Genomic DNA, 20,527 nt, shown 5'->3' with positions numbered 1-20,527 from the left:
CAACTTAATTTGGATTTAATTTGCTTTTCTTTTTCTGGCTTCTTTAAGTGAAAATTAGACCATTAATTTTTAAATCATGCTTCTTTTTTATGTAAATATTTTAACCTATAAATTTCTCTCTAATCCTTTAGCTGCATCTCACAAATTTTCATGTGTTGTGTTTTTATTTCCAAATTTTTAAAAAATTCCAAATTTTTTTAAAACATTTTATTTTTCCTTTTTCTCCCCAAGCCCCCTCGTACATAGTTGTGTATTTTTAGTTGTGGGTCCTTCTAGTTGTGGCGTGTGGAATGCCACCTCAGCATGGCTTGATGAGCGGTGCCAAGTCTGTGCCCAGGATTTGAACTGGCGAAACCCTAGGCCACTGAAGTGGAGTGTGCGAACTTAACCACTCAGCCATGGGGCCAGCCCCCCAAACATTTGTTAAATTTCAAATATTTAAAAAATTTCCCTTATGATTTCTCTTTTGACCCATGGATTAATTAGAAGTATGTTTAATTTCCAAATATTTTGAATTGGTAGAGATATTTTATTATTATTGATTTCTAATTTAATTCTGTTGTTGTCAGAAAACATACCCTGTAAGCTTTCCATTTTTTGAAATTTGTTGAGTTTCATTTTATGGCCCAGAATAAGGCCTAGTTTGGAAAACTTTCCATGTAGACTCAAAAAACAGTACATTCTGCAGTTGTTGGATGTAGTGTTCAATAAATATCAATTAGTTGATAGAGTTGTTCCCGTTTTCTATGTCTTTACTGATATTTTGTCTAGCTATTCAACAAGTTCCTGAGAGGAGCATTAGCATCTCTAATTTTGCTTATTCTTTCTTTAGTTCTCTCAGTTTTTGCTTCATGTATTTTTGAAGCTCTATTACTAACTGCATCCACGTTTATGATTAAATTTTCTTGATTAGTTGACCCTTTATCATTCTGCTATGTCCAGGATTTGAGGTGAGTTTTTATGCCGATTTCATGCCCCCTCATTTTGGTTCACTTTTTTTTTTTTTTTTTTTGAGGACGAATAGCCCTGGGCTAACTGCTGCCAATCCTCCTCCTTTTGCTGAGGAAGACTGGCCCTGAGCTAAGATCCGTGCGCATTTTCCTCTGAGTTATATGTCAGATGCCTACCACAGCATGGCTTTTGCCAAGTGGTGCCGTGTCCGCACCCAGGATCCAAACCCGCAAACCCCCAGGCCGCCAAAGCAGAACGTGCGCGCTTAACTGCTGCGCCACCGGCTGGCTCCGTGGCTCACATTTTTTTTTTTGACATGTTCCTTTTCAGTTTCCAGTCTCTTTGGCCTTCCTGAACTTTTCTGCCCTTTAATACTTTGTGCTAATAAGACCATGGGTTTCCACTTGATTTCTAGTCACCACGCCATGAATTATGGAGAGGTCACTCGGGGGGAAAAGGCGAATCACCAAGCTAATACTAACAAAACGAGGTCTTCTTTATTCCTAACTTAGGGTTGTTTTCTACTGTGTCATCATGCTAACAGATAAGAGTAATAATCACTAACTTCCTCGGGGCATCATAAGCTAATCCTGAAAACCCTTATGATGATTCTGGATGTGAGGAGGGTGGTATTTTCATTAGAGGGAAGAAATAAGGAATGCCAAACAATGTCAACACACTGGGCTGATACATTAGGCCTGTTTTTAGTCCTTGTTTTTTTTATCTACATACCTGTATGACCTAGATCATCAATTGACTGTACAATTCTCTTTCTATAAAGTTTTGATATTAAAATCTTAACAATGTAGAGTTGGAGAAGGCATCTTAGAGGTCATTTTGTTCAGTTCCCCTAGCTATAAATTCAGGAATCTCTTCAATAACATCCCCTATGGGTAAAGCTTGGCCAGCTTCTGCCGCAGAACTTGTAGTAAAAGAAAAGAACCTGTTCTAACTGTTAGAAAATTTTTATTCCCAAATTCCTATCTCTGTGTTTCAGCCCATTGGTTCAAAATCTATTTGCAAAAGCTGCACAAAATATTCTTGTTTTATTTTCCACACGAAAGCTCTTCAAATATTAGTAGATGTCCATTACATGCCTTCGATTCTTACTTTCCTAGGCTTCAAACATGCTTAAACATCCCCATTTCTTTCAAACCTTCTTTCCGTGAACTTGTCAACTAGAACTGCTAAGTCTTTCTCTAAGTCTGAATTGCTCTTAAGCCAAGTCTTCCACATCTTCATATGGTTTATTTTGAACCCGCGTAGAGCTGTCATCTGGAAAATGATAGAAATGGATAGGAATGTATTTTGAAAAGTTTAGAGCAGTTCACCCATGCAGATAATTGTTGCCCTTGTCATTATCTGGATCCTCAGTTTTTGTCTGAACCATTTTGTGAAGTTAATCCTCCAGTCTTAATGTGATGGGGGAGATAAAGACTTCTCAAATCTCCTTCCTCATTTAGCATCTACCCAAGTGGCAAATTCATTGGCTATAGTCACTCCCTTTTCCTTCGTGTTCTTTCAACCTGTTGCTAAAATACGCTATAGTTAGAACTTTTTGAGAGCTACCTGTATTCTAGTACATTATCACAATCATCCTGTGAGGCAGATGTTATCCTGCACATTTTATTGATAAAGAAGTCAAGTCACAGAGTGGTTAAGCTGGTTAGTCAAGGACCCTGGCAAATTATTGACAGAACTGTCTTCCTAACTCCCAGTTTTCTATTCATACCATCACTTTGTGCTAATTCTTTGTTCTATTTCATACTTACTTTGCAATATGTTTGCTTGTGATCTTCCTTTTCAATAAAATTGTAAGTGAGATCACTGCGGGCAGGGATTAAAGAGCATAAAGTTTTGTATCTTCCTAAGTACCAAGTACAGAGCTTTGGGATATAGTAGGACTCTCAATAAGAGATTGTTGGAATGAAAATTCCAATACGGTGAATAGCAAACTCTCTCAGAACTGGTATACCAGATGGCCAGCAACATTTTTTTTTAAGTGTATGGTATTTTTGTAAGTCAGCACAAATAGAATAGATTCAATTGAATTGAATCAAGGTTTGAGCGTATATATATGTGTGTGTAAGTCTATGCAATTCTGTGTGTAGATGTGGATGAGTGATTTACAAAAGCTTTAGAATAAATATTTTAAGGAAGTTTGATAAAACTGGCTTAATCAGAGCCTTTGCTCCTTGTTAGACTTAACTGTACAAATGAGATTAACTAAAACAAACATATGAAGTAGAAAGAGGGCTAATTAGCCCTAATGGGGAGAGTTTTAAGTACTGATTACAAAATTGTGACAGCGTTTTGAGAAAACTTGTACTAAGCATTAGCAACTTTCCCCAAATTGGGTTTATACCTTCTGAACTTAGAGCTAAGTAGCCATTTCTAACATGATGTTTTTTAAACCAAAAGACAAAACAAAAAAATTAAGGCAGAGTTACTTGTTTCATGCAGGCTTTTGGGCAAAGTCTCAACAAATTAGGCCTTGACATTTTGGTAAATGTTAAAACATCTTGTGGCACTTTAGTAAGAATTGAGATTTTTCTTGCCCCTATTTTACTGTCCAAAAATTTGGAGAGTTGGCAGAAAACCTTGGGAAAACTAAAATTCCACTGATCCCAATATGTTATTACTCATCCTAATTTAAAATAAACAGAAAAGGGGAAGAATTTAAAGATAAGCTTTGGCTATTATTTTTTTTTTCCGTATAAATAATACTCAGTTTTCAAAAACAGGTGCCAAGACTAAGGTAGCCATTGTTTATTTATTTACTTAAATTAAATTTTGTGAAATGCGGATTAAGTTCCAACGTGGCAGATTAAGTATTGCTTCAAAACACCTCGACATGGGAACTGCAGAGCTTGGAGGAGACCAGAGAAAGGCTATTGGCTGGTGGATTGTCAAAGGACCCTTTTCTCCTATGTTAACACACTACCATGTGAGAGCTGATGAAAGTCCCCTGATCTCAAAGAGCATGCCCAAAAGACAAATGTGGCCTTTTCCTTACCTCTCCCTCTCCTTGCCTTATTCTGGTTGAAACCTATGGTTATAATATCTGAGGAACAAAATTTTAGAGTATTTTGTTTGAGTTGAGAGAGTGATTCTGCTGCTGCAGTTTTCTTGGGGTGTGGTGGACAGCTGTCTGGGTGATTGGCAGGTTTATTGACGTCTTGGTTGTGATAGGACTGGAGCCTGCTCCCATATCTTTTCAAATCCCCTGTATTCATGCCTTCTGTCTACATAAGAGCTACTCACATCCATTTGGATAACCCACCTAATGTTGTTCTATTTACCTCTGAAGGGTTAGAGTTCTATAGATGCCCCAGGGCTTTTCCCCCTGTATTTTAGCAAAATTTACTCAACGTTTGTCCCACTTCCTCTGTGCCCTGACAAATGGTTGGTTTACTAATGTGTAGTCAATTAATCCAGGCTACAATGCCATATATTATATATACCTTTATTAGTCACCTAATGTGTTGCCTATTCCATTAGGAATTTTAAGGAGATTCTAGTATGTGAATGTCTTAATCCAAAAAAATATTCCTTAGTAATTAGCATTTTGGAACTAGAGTAAGCTGGTAGAGGAAGATATTATTTTGGACCCCTAAGCACAATTCAATACATTCTTCAGTTTTTATTATAGGGTCTTAACTTGATTGTTTATTTGATTATCAAAGCATACAGATCTCCCTTTAATTGGCAACACAACAGAGTGGCATATTAGACTGTCATTGGATATTATAAAAAAACATATTTCCCAAGAAAAAGTTTTTTGAATGATTGCTTGAGGGAAATGCAATGATTTATTATTATTTATTTCTTCTTCTGGATATACTGTATTGCTGTGGAATAAACCCGGAATATCACCCGTTTAAGTGCATGAGTCGCATTGCTTTGAAGGCTGATAGAATGAGGCTTTGCTGCATTCACTGAAATAACTCTTAGGTAAAAAGGAAATGGAAGCTTATATGATGACGCCAGAGCATATTCAGAGGAAAATTAATGGGCTCAAAAAAAGAATAGTATTAGATTAATTGAGGATTCAACAAAAATTCACAAAGAACAACAGAAGTTAAAAAAATAAAAGCAGAAAAGCAAAAGGAGGCAATTCCTAATGATAAGTGAAGAAATAAATAAATCAGAAAACAAAAAATAATATGGACAAGAAAAAAAACTCATCTTCAAAAAAATTGGAAACTGGATAAATGTGTAGCTTATCTATTCTGGAGAGAGAAGTCAGAAACACACTACCTTAATACCGATAATGGAACGGTAACCAAAAAAGATATGTTTTAAGTTGAGCGATCACACAACTCTGTGCTGATAAATTTCAAAATCAAAATAAAATGAATAACTTTATGGGAAAATATCGAGGCTAGAACCAAGAAGTAATAAACTCAAGTAGATGTATAAACAAGGAAAAAAGATTTAAAAAGTTGTGCAGGAATTAGCGTCAAGAAGGGAATTATGCCCATGTGATTTTTTCACTCAAATTATTCATAGGTCTTCATTGATTAGGTCATTCTCATGCTACTTAAACTGTTACAAAACTGTTACAAAATGAAGATATGGAGCTTTCTACCTTACTTTATGAAGCTAGAATAATCTCGACACCAAAACCCTTAAAGAAAAGAAAATTATTGGTCAACTTCGGTTATTAACATAGATCCAAAAAATTAGCTATACAAAGTTGACATTATATGAAAACAATAATATGCGGATACAACAAAGATAAGTTAGCCTGGGAGGCGGGTCCCCTAAGGGGTCTTTGGGCTCTGGGAAATTGTCTGATTGGCAGGGATTCTTTGCTTATCCAATGCATCGATAAGCTGCACAGATCCAGTCCAGGACTGCAAGAATTCAGATATGAAAACGGTCTGTACAGAAGGCTTGCCCTGGCAGACCCAAGACAGACAGAACCTTGGAATCCCTGAGATACAGCAATGCCCGAGTCTTGCCTCGCAGAGAGACCTGGGGCTCAGTTCCAAAGACTTGAATGGTGTGTCAGTGTTAACAGGAACTTTGGGAAGGCAAGCAGCAGCAAAGGGCTGCTTTCCCAAGTGGAGCCATGGTGGTCTACAAGTCCACGCCATCTCTTGGGCCTCCCTCTGTGAGTGATGTGACCTTCCAGGGGGGACAGCATTTTGGCAACTTTCAGTGCTGCTTCACTAGAGCCGAGGCATGACAGGATACAGCTAAAGTGGTCTGGGTCAACTCCTTTTTCAATAAGCTGCCCTCTCCAAGGATCACCAAGGAATTCATCAAAGGAAGCGTTCAGGAAGCAATTGCCTATGCCAGCGACACTCTAGACTTGCTTATGACCCCAGCATCAGCATCAGAGCCCATCATGTTAGAGTCAAATATAGGGAAGACCATATTTGGAATTCCAGGAGCCAATGACCATTTTCCAACTATCGCACTGGAAGGGAAGCCTTAAAAGCCCTTCGTGAAACAAAGTGTTCCCAACAGAAAATCTTCTCCCACTATTTCCAGTATTCCCTAGATGAAAAGATGAGCAGCTGTGTGGCCCTGGACTGGATCATAAAGGAGTAAGAGTTACCAGGAATGCTCTCTGAAGAGCAATGAGTGGTCTTGAGAGAGTTAGAGCAAGCCAGGAAAGCAGGATAACCATACTGTTACATAGAAAATAAAGAAATTTGGAGCTTAGCCTTGACTTAGGACCACAGTGGGCTTGACACTTCCTCGCCCAGTGATGATCTGCTGAGCCGCACGACTCTGTGTGGCTATCTGTAGCAAGGCCAGATCCCAGATGCCACGAAGGATGGCAGAGGCCATTAAGAACTTCCTTGAAAGGGGTCATCAGAAGCTTTGGCACCTATAGCTACGACCTGAAGCCTGCACTAATCCTCCCACCCATTGTGTTCACAGAATCTGAGAGTAGCAAGACTCTCACAGGACCCAACACCCACCTGATGCCAATTTCCCCGTTATATCTTCAGACTGAAAAGATGGAAACCGGATTGTTTGAAAAATGTTTTCCAGGGCTGGCTCCAACCCAAAGCCTGGCTGACATGTGCCTCTCTAGATTATATATATTGTTTCAAAGAATGGATTAGTGTAGATTCCCTCAAAAGAGCAGCAACCTGGACTTGGAGAAGTAGCACAATAGCGATTAAAAAATATTTGGGATTAAATAAGCAATGTGGATTGTTTTAAAAAACATACAAGGGTTAGAGTCTCTTCCCAAGCTATGTAAGCAAAGAGAGAGCTCACACTCTACTGGGTAAAATCCCAAACTACTGTGAGGATTTTATCTGGATCTATCAAAGTTCTTGAAGAGGCAATAGTATGAAAACACTAGATAAATCTAATGTGGCTTAAAATATCATTGTAATAATAATTTTTTAAACCCCACACTCTTTCACTTGGAGATAAATCATTCCTAGAATGGTGCCCTCACTCCTGGGCCTCAAGAAGAATTAATATGCAATTTTTATGAGTCCTGCAGTTGATCATATTCATTTTTCATTTGCAAATAGGTAACTTGAATTGATTTGTTTTTATTCTTGCCACCACAGAAGTATATCTATATAGAAAAAATTATAGGCATTTTAAAGTTTAAAACACTTTGAAAACTCATTAGCATGTAACAAGGAGTGCTTGTATTTGATTAGTTTCTTAAGAGATGGAGAGAAGGAATATTTTGGTCTCTCTGTTGTTGTTCAAGAACATAAAAAACCAATAGCTCAAATGTAGTGTCATTATTACATTTAAGTTACTGGAATATTTTGTAAGGAAGTAATATGACTTTGTCATCTATTTGAAAATGGCTTAGCTGAAAGCCAAAACCATTATAATTACATTAAACTTAGAAAAAAACGTAATAATTGCCATGAATAGGTAGGGTTTCTTTCTGTATTGCAAGGATAGGTTATTGTTAGACATTATGAAAATAATTACACTAAGAAGTAAAGATCAAAATATGAATATCTCAATAATCGAAAAGTCATAAAGGCAAGATTCACCATCCATTCCTGATTGAAAAAAATACTCTTAGTAAAAAATCAAGAAGCGTTTTCTTAACAGAAAAGTAAAATATATCTAAGCTCAACTGCTAGCAGTAAACTTAACGATGAAGTATTCGAGGCATTCCTAGTAAAATAATTGTTTTAAAACTACTAGCCTATACAATAAGAAAAAATACATTGATTGCAAATGATGTGATTATCAACCTGGAAAATCCAAAAGATTAAATTGAAAAAAATAGAGAACTAGAAAGAGTTCAGAATGTTGGTCTATTATAAAATAAATACATAAAATCAGTATCTTCTCTGTATTAAAACATAATCCAAGATCCCATTCATAATTGGAACTAAAAAGTTAGAATAGCTGAAATATACTTTGAGATGGGAAAAACCATTTTACCCGTGACGCTGCATCAGAAACTATAAAGAAAAATATCAAGTCGGATGCCTTAACTTGAAAAGAAAATTCTTTGCCCACTAAACAAAATTGAAAGACAAAAACAACCTGGAAAAATATTGCAATATATGTGTTAAAATGAATAATATGTAAAGAGTTCTTGTAAATCAATGATAAAATGGTTAAAAGATATGAATGAGTATTTTATAAAAAGTATAGATAGCCAACAAACACAAAATGTTACATTTTACTCGTTATGAATGAATCAAATTAAGATGGTATTGTGATAATTACATTTTACCTATCAAATCAACGTATATTGAAAACAATTAACTGCTGTGATGGTGGAAGTGATGTGATGTGGTACTCATATAAGAGGCTAGTGGAAGTGGAAATCAGTATAATTTTCTATAGGGCATTACATACTTATCTTTCAAAAACTTTAAAAACACATCTTGTTTTACCGAGCATTTCCATAATTGGGAATTTAGCCAAAAGAAATCAATAGTCATGTATTCAAGAAAATGTGAATAAGGATGTTTGTTTCAGTGTTATGTGTATTAGGGAAATTTGGAAATCAGCTAAATTTCCAAATAGAGATAGATAAATAAATTGTGATACAGCCGTGTATACTGTAACAGGATATTTACTGTCATCAGAAAATATTCACACTTTAGTAAGGGAAAAATAGCAAAAAGTGCATACTCTTTATTGTGTTTTTTTGTATTTTCTAATTTTCCACAATTAAAACTCATTATTTTTGTAATCAGAGCATGAAAAGATATTTTAAAATGAAAAGAAAGTCGTATGAAGTGTGATACTGTTGAAATGGTCTCCTAAGATGCTTCTACCACATCTGATTGCCATGTGTGTATGGGTTAAAATCCAGGATCCTGAACTCACCAGCTAGGTGACTTGGGGAACTTCTCTGTGCCTCATTTTCCTCATCTGTGAATTGATATTATAATCATATCTACTTTGATTAGTTAAATTAATTAAAGGAATTGCTGTGAGGATTAAAGGAATTTATATATGTGTAAAGTAATTAGAATAGTCTTCATACATAGTAAGGGCTCAATAAATGTGAATAAAATACAGTGACCTTTGTTTTGGATGAACCATGGAAAAAGCTCTACTCAGCTTTTAGTATCAGGGAAAGCTATGCATCTCCAGAAAAATATATTTTAAAATTTAATGTAGAGCCAGCCCTGATGGCCTAGTGGTTAACGTTTGGCACTCAGCACTTTGATGCTGGGGTTTGCTTCCCAGTCGTGGAACCACACCACCGATCTGTCAGTTGCCATGCTGTGGCAGTGGCTCACATAGAAAAACCAGAAGGACTTACAACTAGGATATACAACTATGTACTGGGGCTTTGGGGGGAAAAAAAAAGAGGAAGATTGGCAACAGAGGTTAGTTCAGAGTGAATCTTTCCCTGAAAAAAAAAATTAATAATATAGTAAACTTTAAAACTTAGCATGTTCCTTCCTTCTTTGACTGCTAATTCATAAATTCTGGGCCAAATTCATGGTCACCCCTACTAACTATACAGGACCAGATAGGTTTTCTCTGTGCACATTTTACTCAGTACTATATTATATTTCCACCAAATTTTCCCTTATGTTAGGATTTCCAAGACACCCAGTTAAATTTTAATTTGAGATAATAATTTTTTTTAGTCTTAAGTATGTCCCAAATATTGCATGAGACACACTGAAATATTATTTTCTATTTGTATGAAATTAAAATTTAACTGGGAGTCCTGTGTTTTTATTTGTTAAATATGGCAGTCCTACCTTAAACATTATATTTATTTATTATTAGGTTGCCCCAGATCCTTTGTGGAACAATATTGGGGAATGAATGAATGAATGAATGAATGAATGAATATCTGAGTGAAAAAAATACCTTGAGTAGAAGGAAACTTTTGAGATGTCTTAATCTCTGAGGAAAGGACTCAGAATTTCTCCTCTGTAATGGCTTATAATAGAATTGTTGTCAATGATTTCTAGACTGGCTTTTTAAATTAATGCTAAACATTCATCCTTCTTTCCCTCCCTCTTTCCTTCCTTCCTTCTATGCTTTTCTCCTTTTCATTTCTCTCTCTTTTTCTTTTATCTCTTCTTTTATTGATGTTCTAACAAAAAAAAAAACTTGGGAGAGTTTTATTTTTTTATTTTATTTTATTTTTTCTGGTAGTAGTGCTCCTTTATTCAGAGAATAGCATGGGGACAGGACCCATGGGCAGTGAAGAGCTGCAATGGGTTGAGGGGAGGGCTAAATTTATAAGGCATAGGTATGTGAGTTATTTCTTTACAAGACAAAGGAAAGATCATGTAAAAAGTCATTAAAATGGTATCAGTGCAGGTGGCATCTGGTTATCGGGTGGTTGTATAACTTTGGATACAAATAAGGTCAAATCAGGTTAGGAGGTCCTACACTTGCCAGAGGGTGGCATAGATGGGCATGCAGGCCAGGACGCCTTGGGATTCTCTCCCTGGGGCAGCCTTGATTCTCCTCATAAAATGCCCCCTGAACCCATTTGGCCTCAAAATCCTTTGGGGAAGGATGAATTTTAGATTCACAGGTATGAGAAAAAAAGGTATAATAAAAGATTGGGGATTATTCATCCTGGTGAAGTGAAAGCTAAATAGTGATTTAATATTAGCACAAAGTGGTTTTTCAAATTCTCTTTGATCACTAGAAGAAGGTCCTGTATATCTTTACTTTGTAGGCAACGTGAGGCAACATAGGACTTTTAACTTTATGTGATAAATACTGCAGGAGCACATTACTGCCAAGGAAATTATGATTGTTTAATTATAATGCTCATTTCAGGTAAACTTTTGGAATTTATCCATTTGATAAATTCACTGTGCGATTTACGTCTTACAAGAGTCACAAAACACCGTCTGAACTTCTCTTCCAAATAGTTCAAATTATTCTCTCCATTTACAGCATCTTCTCAAAAATCTTCCTTTTATCAATTTATGTGTTAGAGTGAAATATATGATGCAATGAATTACTTCCTGACAATGTTGTCTTATTTGTCTGCCCTAGATGACTACATATTCTTCATTTTCAGCCTTCTCAAAATATCCCTGTGCTCTCTGTTTCTAGGCCTGCTGCTGGATCCCATGTGAAAAGCAGGAAGGAAAATGAAGATTTTTCAGTGCAAGATGCAGTACTGTCTGTTTCAAGCTTTTTTGGCAGTTGCTTATTTTTACACCAGTGTCCAGGGTCAAGGTAATTGAAAACTTTAAGATAATCATTAGAGTCTGGGACTCAAGCCATCTTAGTTCTGATTAGCATTTTTTATTTTATTTACCCGAATAGTACTTCATTGATTCAACTATGTTTCTAGGCAGGGTCGTATGTTGGCTTTTACTCAATTTTACCAGCTGTTTACACGGTAGAAATGTGCCACACCTTTGATGAGGGTTACGACCTCGCCAGTGACTGAGCATAGTAATTTTGTGGCAAGTGGTCAAACAGCTTCTGAAAAGCCTGAGGCGAATTTAAACAGTAAAAGTCAAATTTGCATGTTACAAAATCAGTTCTATTAATAAGGAACTATGTGTGTATGTATGTGTCCCAATTGTGCCTTGTCTCTTAAATAGAGTGTCTACAAAATATTTCTGCCATTTCATACCCGCTCCTTAATTTTGTTCCTTTCTTTAAAAACTGAGCACATAGTCTAAAGGTTACTAAGAGTCTGACAGAGCCTGCTGGTATGCTATTTTAAGCATTTCTAATGATTTCTAGCTTTGTTTTAATTGAAATTAGTTTTTGAAATCTACTATTTCTGTTACTGGGATCTACACTTTAATTTTTAATTTCCACTCATTTTATAAAGTATGTCAGGAATTGGCAAACTACCACCTATGGGCCAAATCTGGCCTACTTCTTGCTTTTGTAAATAAAGTTTTATTGGAACACAGGCATCCTCATTTGTTTACATATTGTCTGTGGCTGTTTTCACAATGCAATGGCAAAGTTGAGTAGTTGTGACAGAGACTGGATAGCCCACGAAGACTAAAATATTTATTGTCTTGCCTTTAGCAGAAAAAGTGAGCTAACCTCTGAAGTGCACAATATGTGCAAGTGTGCAAAACAACATTGCTAGACAGACATGATAAACCTGCAGAAACAGAAGCGTTGGTACTGTAGTCATTCATCAGCTAAGCAAAGAAGTCTAAATGATAAAGAAGGTGGTTTTAGGAGGGTTAATGTCTAATGTTTGGAAGTGAAAGTTGTAGAAAAGTCAAATCAAGAACCGCCATACCCTGCTTCCTTAGAGTGAGGCACAATTATTTGGAAAAGAATAGAACTTGACTCCCTGCACCCTCAAATAGTGTTAAAACACTTGGAGTTAATGACTATATATCCAGCTACTTCATGCAACACATAGGGATCAGTTGGATAGAGGAATTCTGTTTATCTTCTTTACATTGATGAAAGAATGCTTTGAGCTGTAGCAATTAGAGAACAGATCTGGGGAATTCAGAAATGGTCATTCATGGAGTAGTTGATCAGACAGAGCTCTTCTGGGGTACTTTCAGGGATGCTGTTTACCAACTATACATTGTTAGCCAAATTCTGTTTTAAATTAACATTTATGGGACACCTACTCTGTGTCACGTTCAGGATACAAAGCTGAATGAAACTATCTTCTTTGCCTGACAGCAGTGTACTGTCCACTAGGGAGAGAGAGTATAAGCAGATAAATCTCAATACAAGTTCTATAGGGGGTTATGGAGAAAAGACAGACGGAAAGATAGGTTGGAGCCAGATTATGAAAGATTTTAAACAGCTCTGCTTTTTAGAGAAACATATTGATAACAATATTGATGATACTCATAGTTGTGACTCATCGGTGCTTGGGGGATTGGAATAACTAAAGCAAGAGAGAGCCTTAGAAGATTATGCTAAGTTGTCCAGGAAACAGGTCTTGAGGGCCTGAAGTAGGTAGAGGGATAGAGAGAAGAGAATGAATCCAAGAAATATGTAAGAGGTAGAAGAGAGAGGACTTGTTTATTGATTAGATGTGGTGGGGGCTGAAGGAGAGGGAAATATCAAAGAGGAATCTGAAGCTTTTTGTTGGAGAAATGAGTAGATGGGGCCTTTAATTTCCACCTCTATGTTATTATTGCTTCTGTATCTTTGTGTCTTAATTGTTTGTTTGCCTAAGCTCATTGGAGGCAGTGTTTCTCTGTTTAATGTCTGTATCTCCAGTACAGAACAATGCCTCAATCATAGTCGATGTTTGTTGGGGAGATTAATAAAGAGAATCAAGGATGAAGCAAGTATCTGAAGCTGAAGATAATGAGTTCAAGTCTTAGACAAATAGTGGAGCTTGAGGTGCTGGTGGGACACCCAGGTGGACATGTCTGGTAGGTAGTCAGGGGTCTGGAGCTTAGGAGAAAGCGATGAAGGCAGGAGATTTTATCTGAATTGTGTTGTGCTTAGGAATTAGCTTATAGGGACCTTTGAAGTCTTAGAGGTAGAATTAGAAAGGATGGTCCAGTGGAGAGAAGTGAGGATGGAATTTGGCAGACACCAACAGTTAAGAGGTTAAGGGAAGAAAAAGGACCAATTGAAAGTGTCAAAAAAGCCATTGTAAGGACAGTCAGGGGAGGGTAGTGTTCTAGAAGTGAAGGCCGGAGAACCTTTCAAAAAGGAAGCTAGTGGGCATATGCTGGAGGAAACCCCAGTGGGAAAAGCCTTCAGATGTCGTTGGCTTTGGTTTTTAGGAAAGTATGTGAGACCTTTGAGAAACTTTATTTCTACCATGACACCATGTATTTACATGAGTGATTTTGAGCAAAGAATAAAGAATATGAATGCTTTATTTGGTTGATTTTCTACTTTTAAAACAGACACAGTAGTGCGTTCCTGCGGGTTGGCCAATTTTGACCCTAATTTGCCAAGCCATATGTGATCTGTTTCATATTCAGTTAAGTACATTGCTAATGGCAGATGTGTTGACTTGCTGGCTGACACTAATTACTCTCAAACCTTAAATTCTTATTGACGTCTTTGGAATCATGTTTATGAACAAAATGAGAAAAAAAAAAGGTAAGTGTGGTAGGCAGAATAATGTGCCTGCAAAGATATTCATGTCCTAATCCCCAGAACCTGAAAATATGTTAAATTATATGGCAAAGGGGAATTAAGATGTCAGATGGAATTAAGGTTGTTAATCCACTGACCTTAAAAATAGAGAAATTATCCTGGAATTGTCTGGGTGGGTCCAATTTGGAGCCAATCACAGGGGTCCTTCAATATGGAAGAGGGAGGCGGAGGTGCCAGTGTGAGTGATGTCGTGTGAAAAAGACTCGACCAGCCTTTGTTGGCTTTGAAGACGGAAGGGGGCCACAAGTCAAGAATGTGGGAAGACTCTGGAAGCTGGAAAAGGCAAGAAAATCCAAAAAGGAATGCAACTCTACCAACACCTTGATTTTAGCCCAGTGAAACCCATTTCAGACTTCTGACCCGAGAACTGTATAATAGCACATTTCTGTTGTTTTAAGCTTCTATAGTTTGTTACAGCAGCGAGAGAACTAATGCAGTTGGTGTTAAAAGGCATATAGGAAGTTAACTCTCCCCTCTTAAATTACTAATCAACAGAATGCGCTTTACCCCTTAGTCTCTCCATGTAATTCTTTATGAAGACTTCTCCCTCTCCAGAGAATGTGAACCCCTATTGGCTCAAATAACTGTTTATACCTGGATTATTCCAGCACCTTCTTTTCAAAACAAATTGTTAAATGAACTGGACCATAGAGAAAGTAATGTGGTGTTAGCTGTAGGGAAAAAACGTGTATAGCATGACAGAATGGTGGCACCAATACTTTCTCAGAATTTCACAGTAAATCTATATTTGGTCCTGGCAATGTTTGTCTTGGATGACTACAGGAAAGAACCACTGAAGGTAAAGTAACTGTCATTTAAAAACCTCAAAGCATATAAAATTGGAGACTTTGCATAGGGGCTAGATTTAACTTTATAAAGACCTCTGTGTTAACACATTTACACGTAGTTTTTGCTATTATTACTAGTCAAACATATTGGGAAGTTGAGAATATTTTCTTTACTGCTGTTTTCAGCATCTTTATAATGGATCATGAAATTATAACATATTAGATTCTAAGCAAGATAAAAAGAATCCTCTAGCATATCCCATGGTAAATTTCTCTCAAATTTTAATTTCTCCTATTTATAGAACATTTGGGCAATGCGTTTAATTGGAAAATGACTGATAAAAAAAGCTGAGGGTTTTTGGTGTTTGTTTGGGTTTTTTGAGATCACTTGGAAAAATAATCCAAATACTTCTCTGCTGTTTAAATGTATTTTGCTTTTATAAACATATTAGTTTTTCCATTGATATGCACCCTAAACTATGTCTTGAAGGGAAAGATACTCCCAGTGCCTATTCTGCTCCATGTCTAACAGTCAGAGATTTTTGGTTGCAAATAAAAGAAACGTTCTCTGGCCAATTGAAGCAAAAAATGTATTTACTGGAGGTAATGAAGTAACTCATATAATTAAAGTAAAAGGTACATAGTTAAGCTTTGACAAGGACAGGAATCTGGAAATACCCTGGATATAGTTTCTAGGTCACAAATGGATATAGTGACCTTTTTTTTTAGGGCACATCATTGGAATGAAATGACTGGAGTGATTTTCCATCCTTCCATCACTGGACATAAGTTTCAGATTTCTTGAGAGAGTCTGCCCGACCAGGTTTGAGTCATTGTCTCACCCCTTAGCCAGAGGAGGATGGCTGACAGTGTAGCCAAGGTCCCTTGCAGTGGGAAGGGAGTGTTAGTCCTTGGAAGAAAACCAGGGTGCTGTTAGAAAGGGCAGAGGGGAAGTGATTATGGGTAGTGAAGAACAAAAGATCTCCATTTCATCTTCCTGTGTCAAAAGTATGTGTTTTGGGAAATGAAGGCAAATATTTCATTAGAAATAAACTTTCACATAGGTTGCCACTCGTCAAAATAGCAAGATTTCAGTTGAGTTGAGTTGAGTTGAGTTGAATTGAAGTGAAAGAAAAAAAGAAAGAAAGAAAGAAGGAAGGAAGGAAAGAAAGAAGGAAAAGGGAAGAAGGAAAGGAGGGAGGGAGGGGCAGAAAATTAGCCCTCTAATAAATAGTCATTTTATGAAATGAAATTTCCCAAGTACCTGATAACAGTAAGGCTTCAATGGAATCACAAAACATTCCTTTTCTGCCTATGAGATTTGATTTCTACAAGATTGATTGCAGTGAAATTCTTTGGGTTTAAAGAAAATCTTCCCTCTAAAAAAAATACAACACAACAAAAGAAAAATACCCTTGTACCTTCAGTAACAAGCCTAACCTATAGTAGAGAGGAAGATAAGAAATGGACCCTCCTCAATCCCGCTTTGGGATGAAGTTCATATATTCACAAATGTTATATTTGGCTCAATCCAACATAGGAAGCCTGACTTCACCATAAAAAGGATGAGCTTGTTGGCTTGGTCTGGGTTCTAAGTGTGTGCCAGAAGTCAAGCTTTACATTTGATTTTTGTCTTTTTAAAAATGTTAAGATTTTAAGTGACACAAATTAACTTTTGAGTCAAGTTCATGCAAACATTTATAATTATTACTGGAATTAATTATATGTGTAGAGGCATTTCCTCTGCGCTCACAAAAAGAAAAGAAAAATCATGGGGCTGGTATTAAATATACACAAACTTTTGTTCCAGGAGATAAAAGCAATTATTTCTTCACTGCACTTAGAGTGTTCCTGTCAATCTTGCTGCTCTTGTTCTGGTACGAGTCCCACTGCCTTCCAGACCGGAAACGGAGCTAACTTTGAAGTTTAAAACTGACTTCATGCATTTTTCTTTCTTACCTAGCATTTCTTCCTTTCAGTGTTTTTTTTCCCTAAAGGCAAAATCCTAAAGGAAATGTGAATTTTGTATCTAGCCAAGATTTTTTTTTTTAAGATTTTTTTTATTTTTTCCTTTTTCTCCCCAAAGCCCCCTGGTACATAGTTGTATATTCTTCGTTGTGGGTCCTTCCAGCTGTGGCATGTGGGACGCCACCTCAGCATGGCCTGATGAGCAGTCCCATGTCTGCGCCCAGGATTCGAACGAACGAAACACTGGGCCGCCTGCAACGGAGCACACGAACTTAACCACTCGGCCACGGGGCCAGCCCCTAGCCAAGATTTTTTTAATGATTGTGAGAGTATTTATGCTTACTTAGAAAATACTTGTAGTCTGTTGATAAAAGAAGATGGTGGTATTTCTTTTTGCTAGCAGTTGTAATGGGACTGTAGTCATATGAACCATTTGTAAATTGTTTAAAAAGTTGAATATTGATGGATTTTTGTTGTTGCGTTGGCTTCACACTTTGTTTCCTTGAAGAGTTCAATGGAAGCCAGTGGACTCTGGGTTCTGGAGCATCATCTGTGTTGTCTGAGCATGATCAGTGTTATCCTCATTACTTTCTCCTGAAGGTTCAGAAGGTTAGCTATTGACTAAAAAAATGTTGTAGACTATAAACTCAGACCACATTTAAAGAACAGTAGCCTGGGTAGAAAATGCTGTAAAGATATCTAATCTTTAACCTAGGAATCCTGAATGTTCTTTGCCCTCCTTGAGATGTCAACACCCCTGGGGTGCTGACAGAATTGGTTGACCCTCTTGGAACTGCCTAGACTGAAGACTCCATTGACGAATCCTAGGCATCCCAGCTTTCTTTCACCAGTGCATTCATGCAAGACTGTGCAACAAGCTTGACTAATGATACCTACCAGCCCACTGGCAAGATGTGGCTCAGAAACTGGATATATGGTTTAAAATTTTTTAATTCTTATTTTTAATTTTCTTCCATAAGTAATAAGAACTTATCTATAAATAGATTTTTCTCCTCAAGTTCCAGACAAAGAAAAATAGTAATAGTTTCTCTGTTCATCCAAATGTTAGGTTTGGCCACCTTCCTCTTCTGTTTTAAAATAGTTGTTCTTATGATAAATCCACCTTTTCCCATAAACCAGAGAAATGTAAACTCTTCCATTCCTGTCAAACTGAGAATGGGAAGCTAATGTTTTTGTTTTGCATGACTAGCCTTCTCCACTGAGAGGTAGCAAAGGGCGACTAGAAAGAGAATACCACACTTAAGATTGTGCCCTTCGGTGCTCAGTGATTTCAGGTGAGGAGCTACCCTGAAGGGGAGTAAATTACTCATTTATCTAGCCCAGTGAGGGGTGACTTCTTAATATGGCTCTTCTCTCAAAGAAACAGAGCATTTCATTTGGCGTCAGAGATTGTCGTTCATCAGTATGTGAATGTGGGCAAGTCTCTTAGCTTCTCCTTGGTTCCCTAATATATAAAATTGGGATAGCAATATATTTTTGTGAGGATTAAATGAGCTTTTGAGATCACCCATTAGATGGAGTAAGAGGGAAGGAGAACAAACATTTACTGACAGCCTATTATGATGCATTGTATCTGTTATCCTGTTTAACACTGGCATCCATCCTGTGCAGAAAGTATTGCCGTCACCTTTTCTAAAAACAAGGCTTTGGAAAACACAATCAGTTGCTCAAGGTTGTTGTCTAATAAGTGGCAGAAGTGGGAATTAAACTAATGTCCAAATCTCATAGTATGCTCCATACCTATTAAGGAGAATGTTTGTTTCCTTCCCCACGTTCTGTTTTCTAACGTAGAAAGAAAGGCTGGGCATAAAAGTGGGTAATAAGTGCTAACTTTTCTGTTAAGCATTAGCTTTTCTTCTTTGACAAACTAATTTAGATATTATATCATAAAAATCTTCTTACTAAAGGAATTCTTTTGAATTTCCAGAACATTGGTGTAGGGTCCCAAAAATATATTTTGAAATTTGAATGACTTATACAAAAAGTGATATAGATCTATGCATTTTGTGAACTATCAGAAAAGATTAAATATGTGGGGATGATTCAAGACCATGTGCTGTGAATCATTCTGAAAGGTGTAAATCAGCTACACTTGGAGAATGGCTCAAAGTTTATAAAACATAATTATCTTTTATTTGGTCCTTTTTATTTTGGTCCTTTACAAACTCTTTCTCAAATGTTTTTAAATGAAGATCATGTTACTATAATATGTCCATAATAGCCTTCTGAAATGATCTTATCATAAAAAATATTGGATTACTAACGTGAAAAACCACAAGGCACGAAACAGTCCCAGTAGGGTAGATTATGAAATCTCACATGTTCCAAGTAGAAAAATTCGTCCTTGTCACGTAATGAAAGCACTTTACAAGATTGGCTTCAAGTTTTAAACTACACTAGAGAATTAAATTCTAACCCTAACTCATAGTTCTTTGTCATAAGGTCAGAACTGTCTGACCAATGCTTATCTCTTGAGTAAGAAACCAATGCCCTTGCGTTTGAGTTATTTTGCAAACTGATCAATTCATGAAGGAGTTGTCGAAAGAACATATTTTGAGGCTGATGAAGTCTCATGCCTTTTGATTACATTACTTTGACTTTTCAGTTTAACGATTGAAAGCTTAAATGTTTTAACATTTAAACAATTTTTGTTTTTCCTTTTCAGTGGCTCCACCCACACGGTTAAGATATAATGTATTATCTCATGATAGTATACAGATTTCATGGAAGGCACCAAGAGGGAAATTTGGTGGATACAAACTTCTTGTGACTCCAGCATCAGGTAAAAACAACCAATTGTATTTTCTAGAGTCTAGCAACTTTTTACACATAGATAACTAAAAATGAGTAGTGCTAAGTGTTGCTTTAAAATCATTTGAAAGTTTTTTTAAACTTAACCTTTTGAGGTTGAAATCTAACCCTACAATCTAGGAAAAAAATGTTCCCAAAGTCTGCATAGTGACTGTTGGGCTCACCGTAATTCTCCTTAGGTGAAACTTCCAGACTATCAAAATATTCACGACTTCTGTTTCAACATAGGATGAATACTTTTGGTCTATTGGCACTTAAAAAAATACGATATGTGAAAAACTAATGAACAGTTGTGACTGGCTGAGTAAATTATGGTTAGTTAACTTGATAAGACATTATTCAGCAACTATACATTAAAATTATAAAAGCTAAGTAGACATTGTAAAAATAAGTGATAAATTAAATCAAGAAAAGCAAAAGTTAAGCAAATTTATTGATCATGAAGATAAAATATGTAAAAA

General features: G+C 36.6%; 1 protein-coding gene and 1 pseudogene across 2 annotated transcripts in view; both read left to right on the top strand.

The window, feature by feature from the left end:
- COL14A1 (collagen type XIV alpha 1 chain) overlaps nucleotides 1-20,527 on the top strand; it is a 218,234-nt gene that overhangs the window by 8,526 nt on the left and 189,181 nt on the right. For both annotated transcript variants that reach the window (XM_046641998.1, XM_046641999.1), the window contains exons 2-3: nucleotides 11,464-11,589; nucleotides 19,921-20,037. In XM_046641998.1, coding sequence (XP_046497954.1) covers nucleotides 11,502-11,589; nucleotides 19,921-20,037 — 205 coding nt within the window. In that variant the 5' untranslated portion in view covers nucleotides 11,464-11,501. The remainder of the gene's footprint in view (nucleotides 1-11,463; nucleotides 11,590-19,920; nucleotides 20,038-20,527) is intronic.
- LOC124228176 (protein limb expression 1 homolog) lies at nucleotides 3,806-6,714 on the top strand (annotated as a pseudogene).

The sequence above is a fragment of the Equus quagga genome, chromosome 16 (genome assembly GCF_021613505.1).
Source record: "Equus quagga isolate Etosha38 chromosome 16, UCLA_HA_Equagga_1.0, whole genome shotgun sequence".
Classification (NCBI taxonomy): Eukaryota; Metazoa; Chordata; class Mammalia; order Perissodactyla; family Equidae; genus Equus; species Equus quagga.
This window is presented reverse-complemented; position numbering and strand designations above follow the sequence as displayed.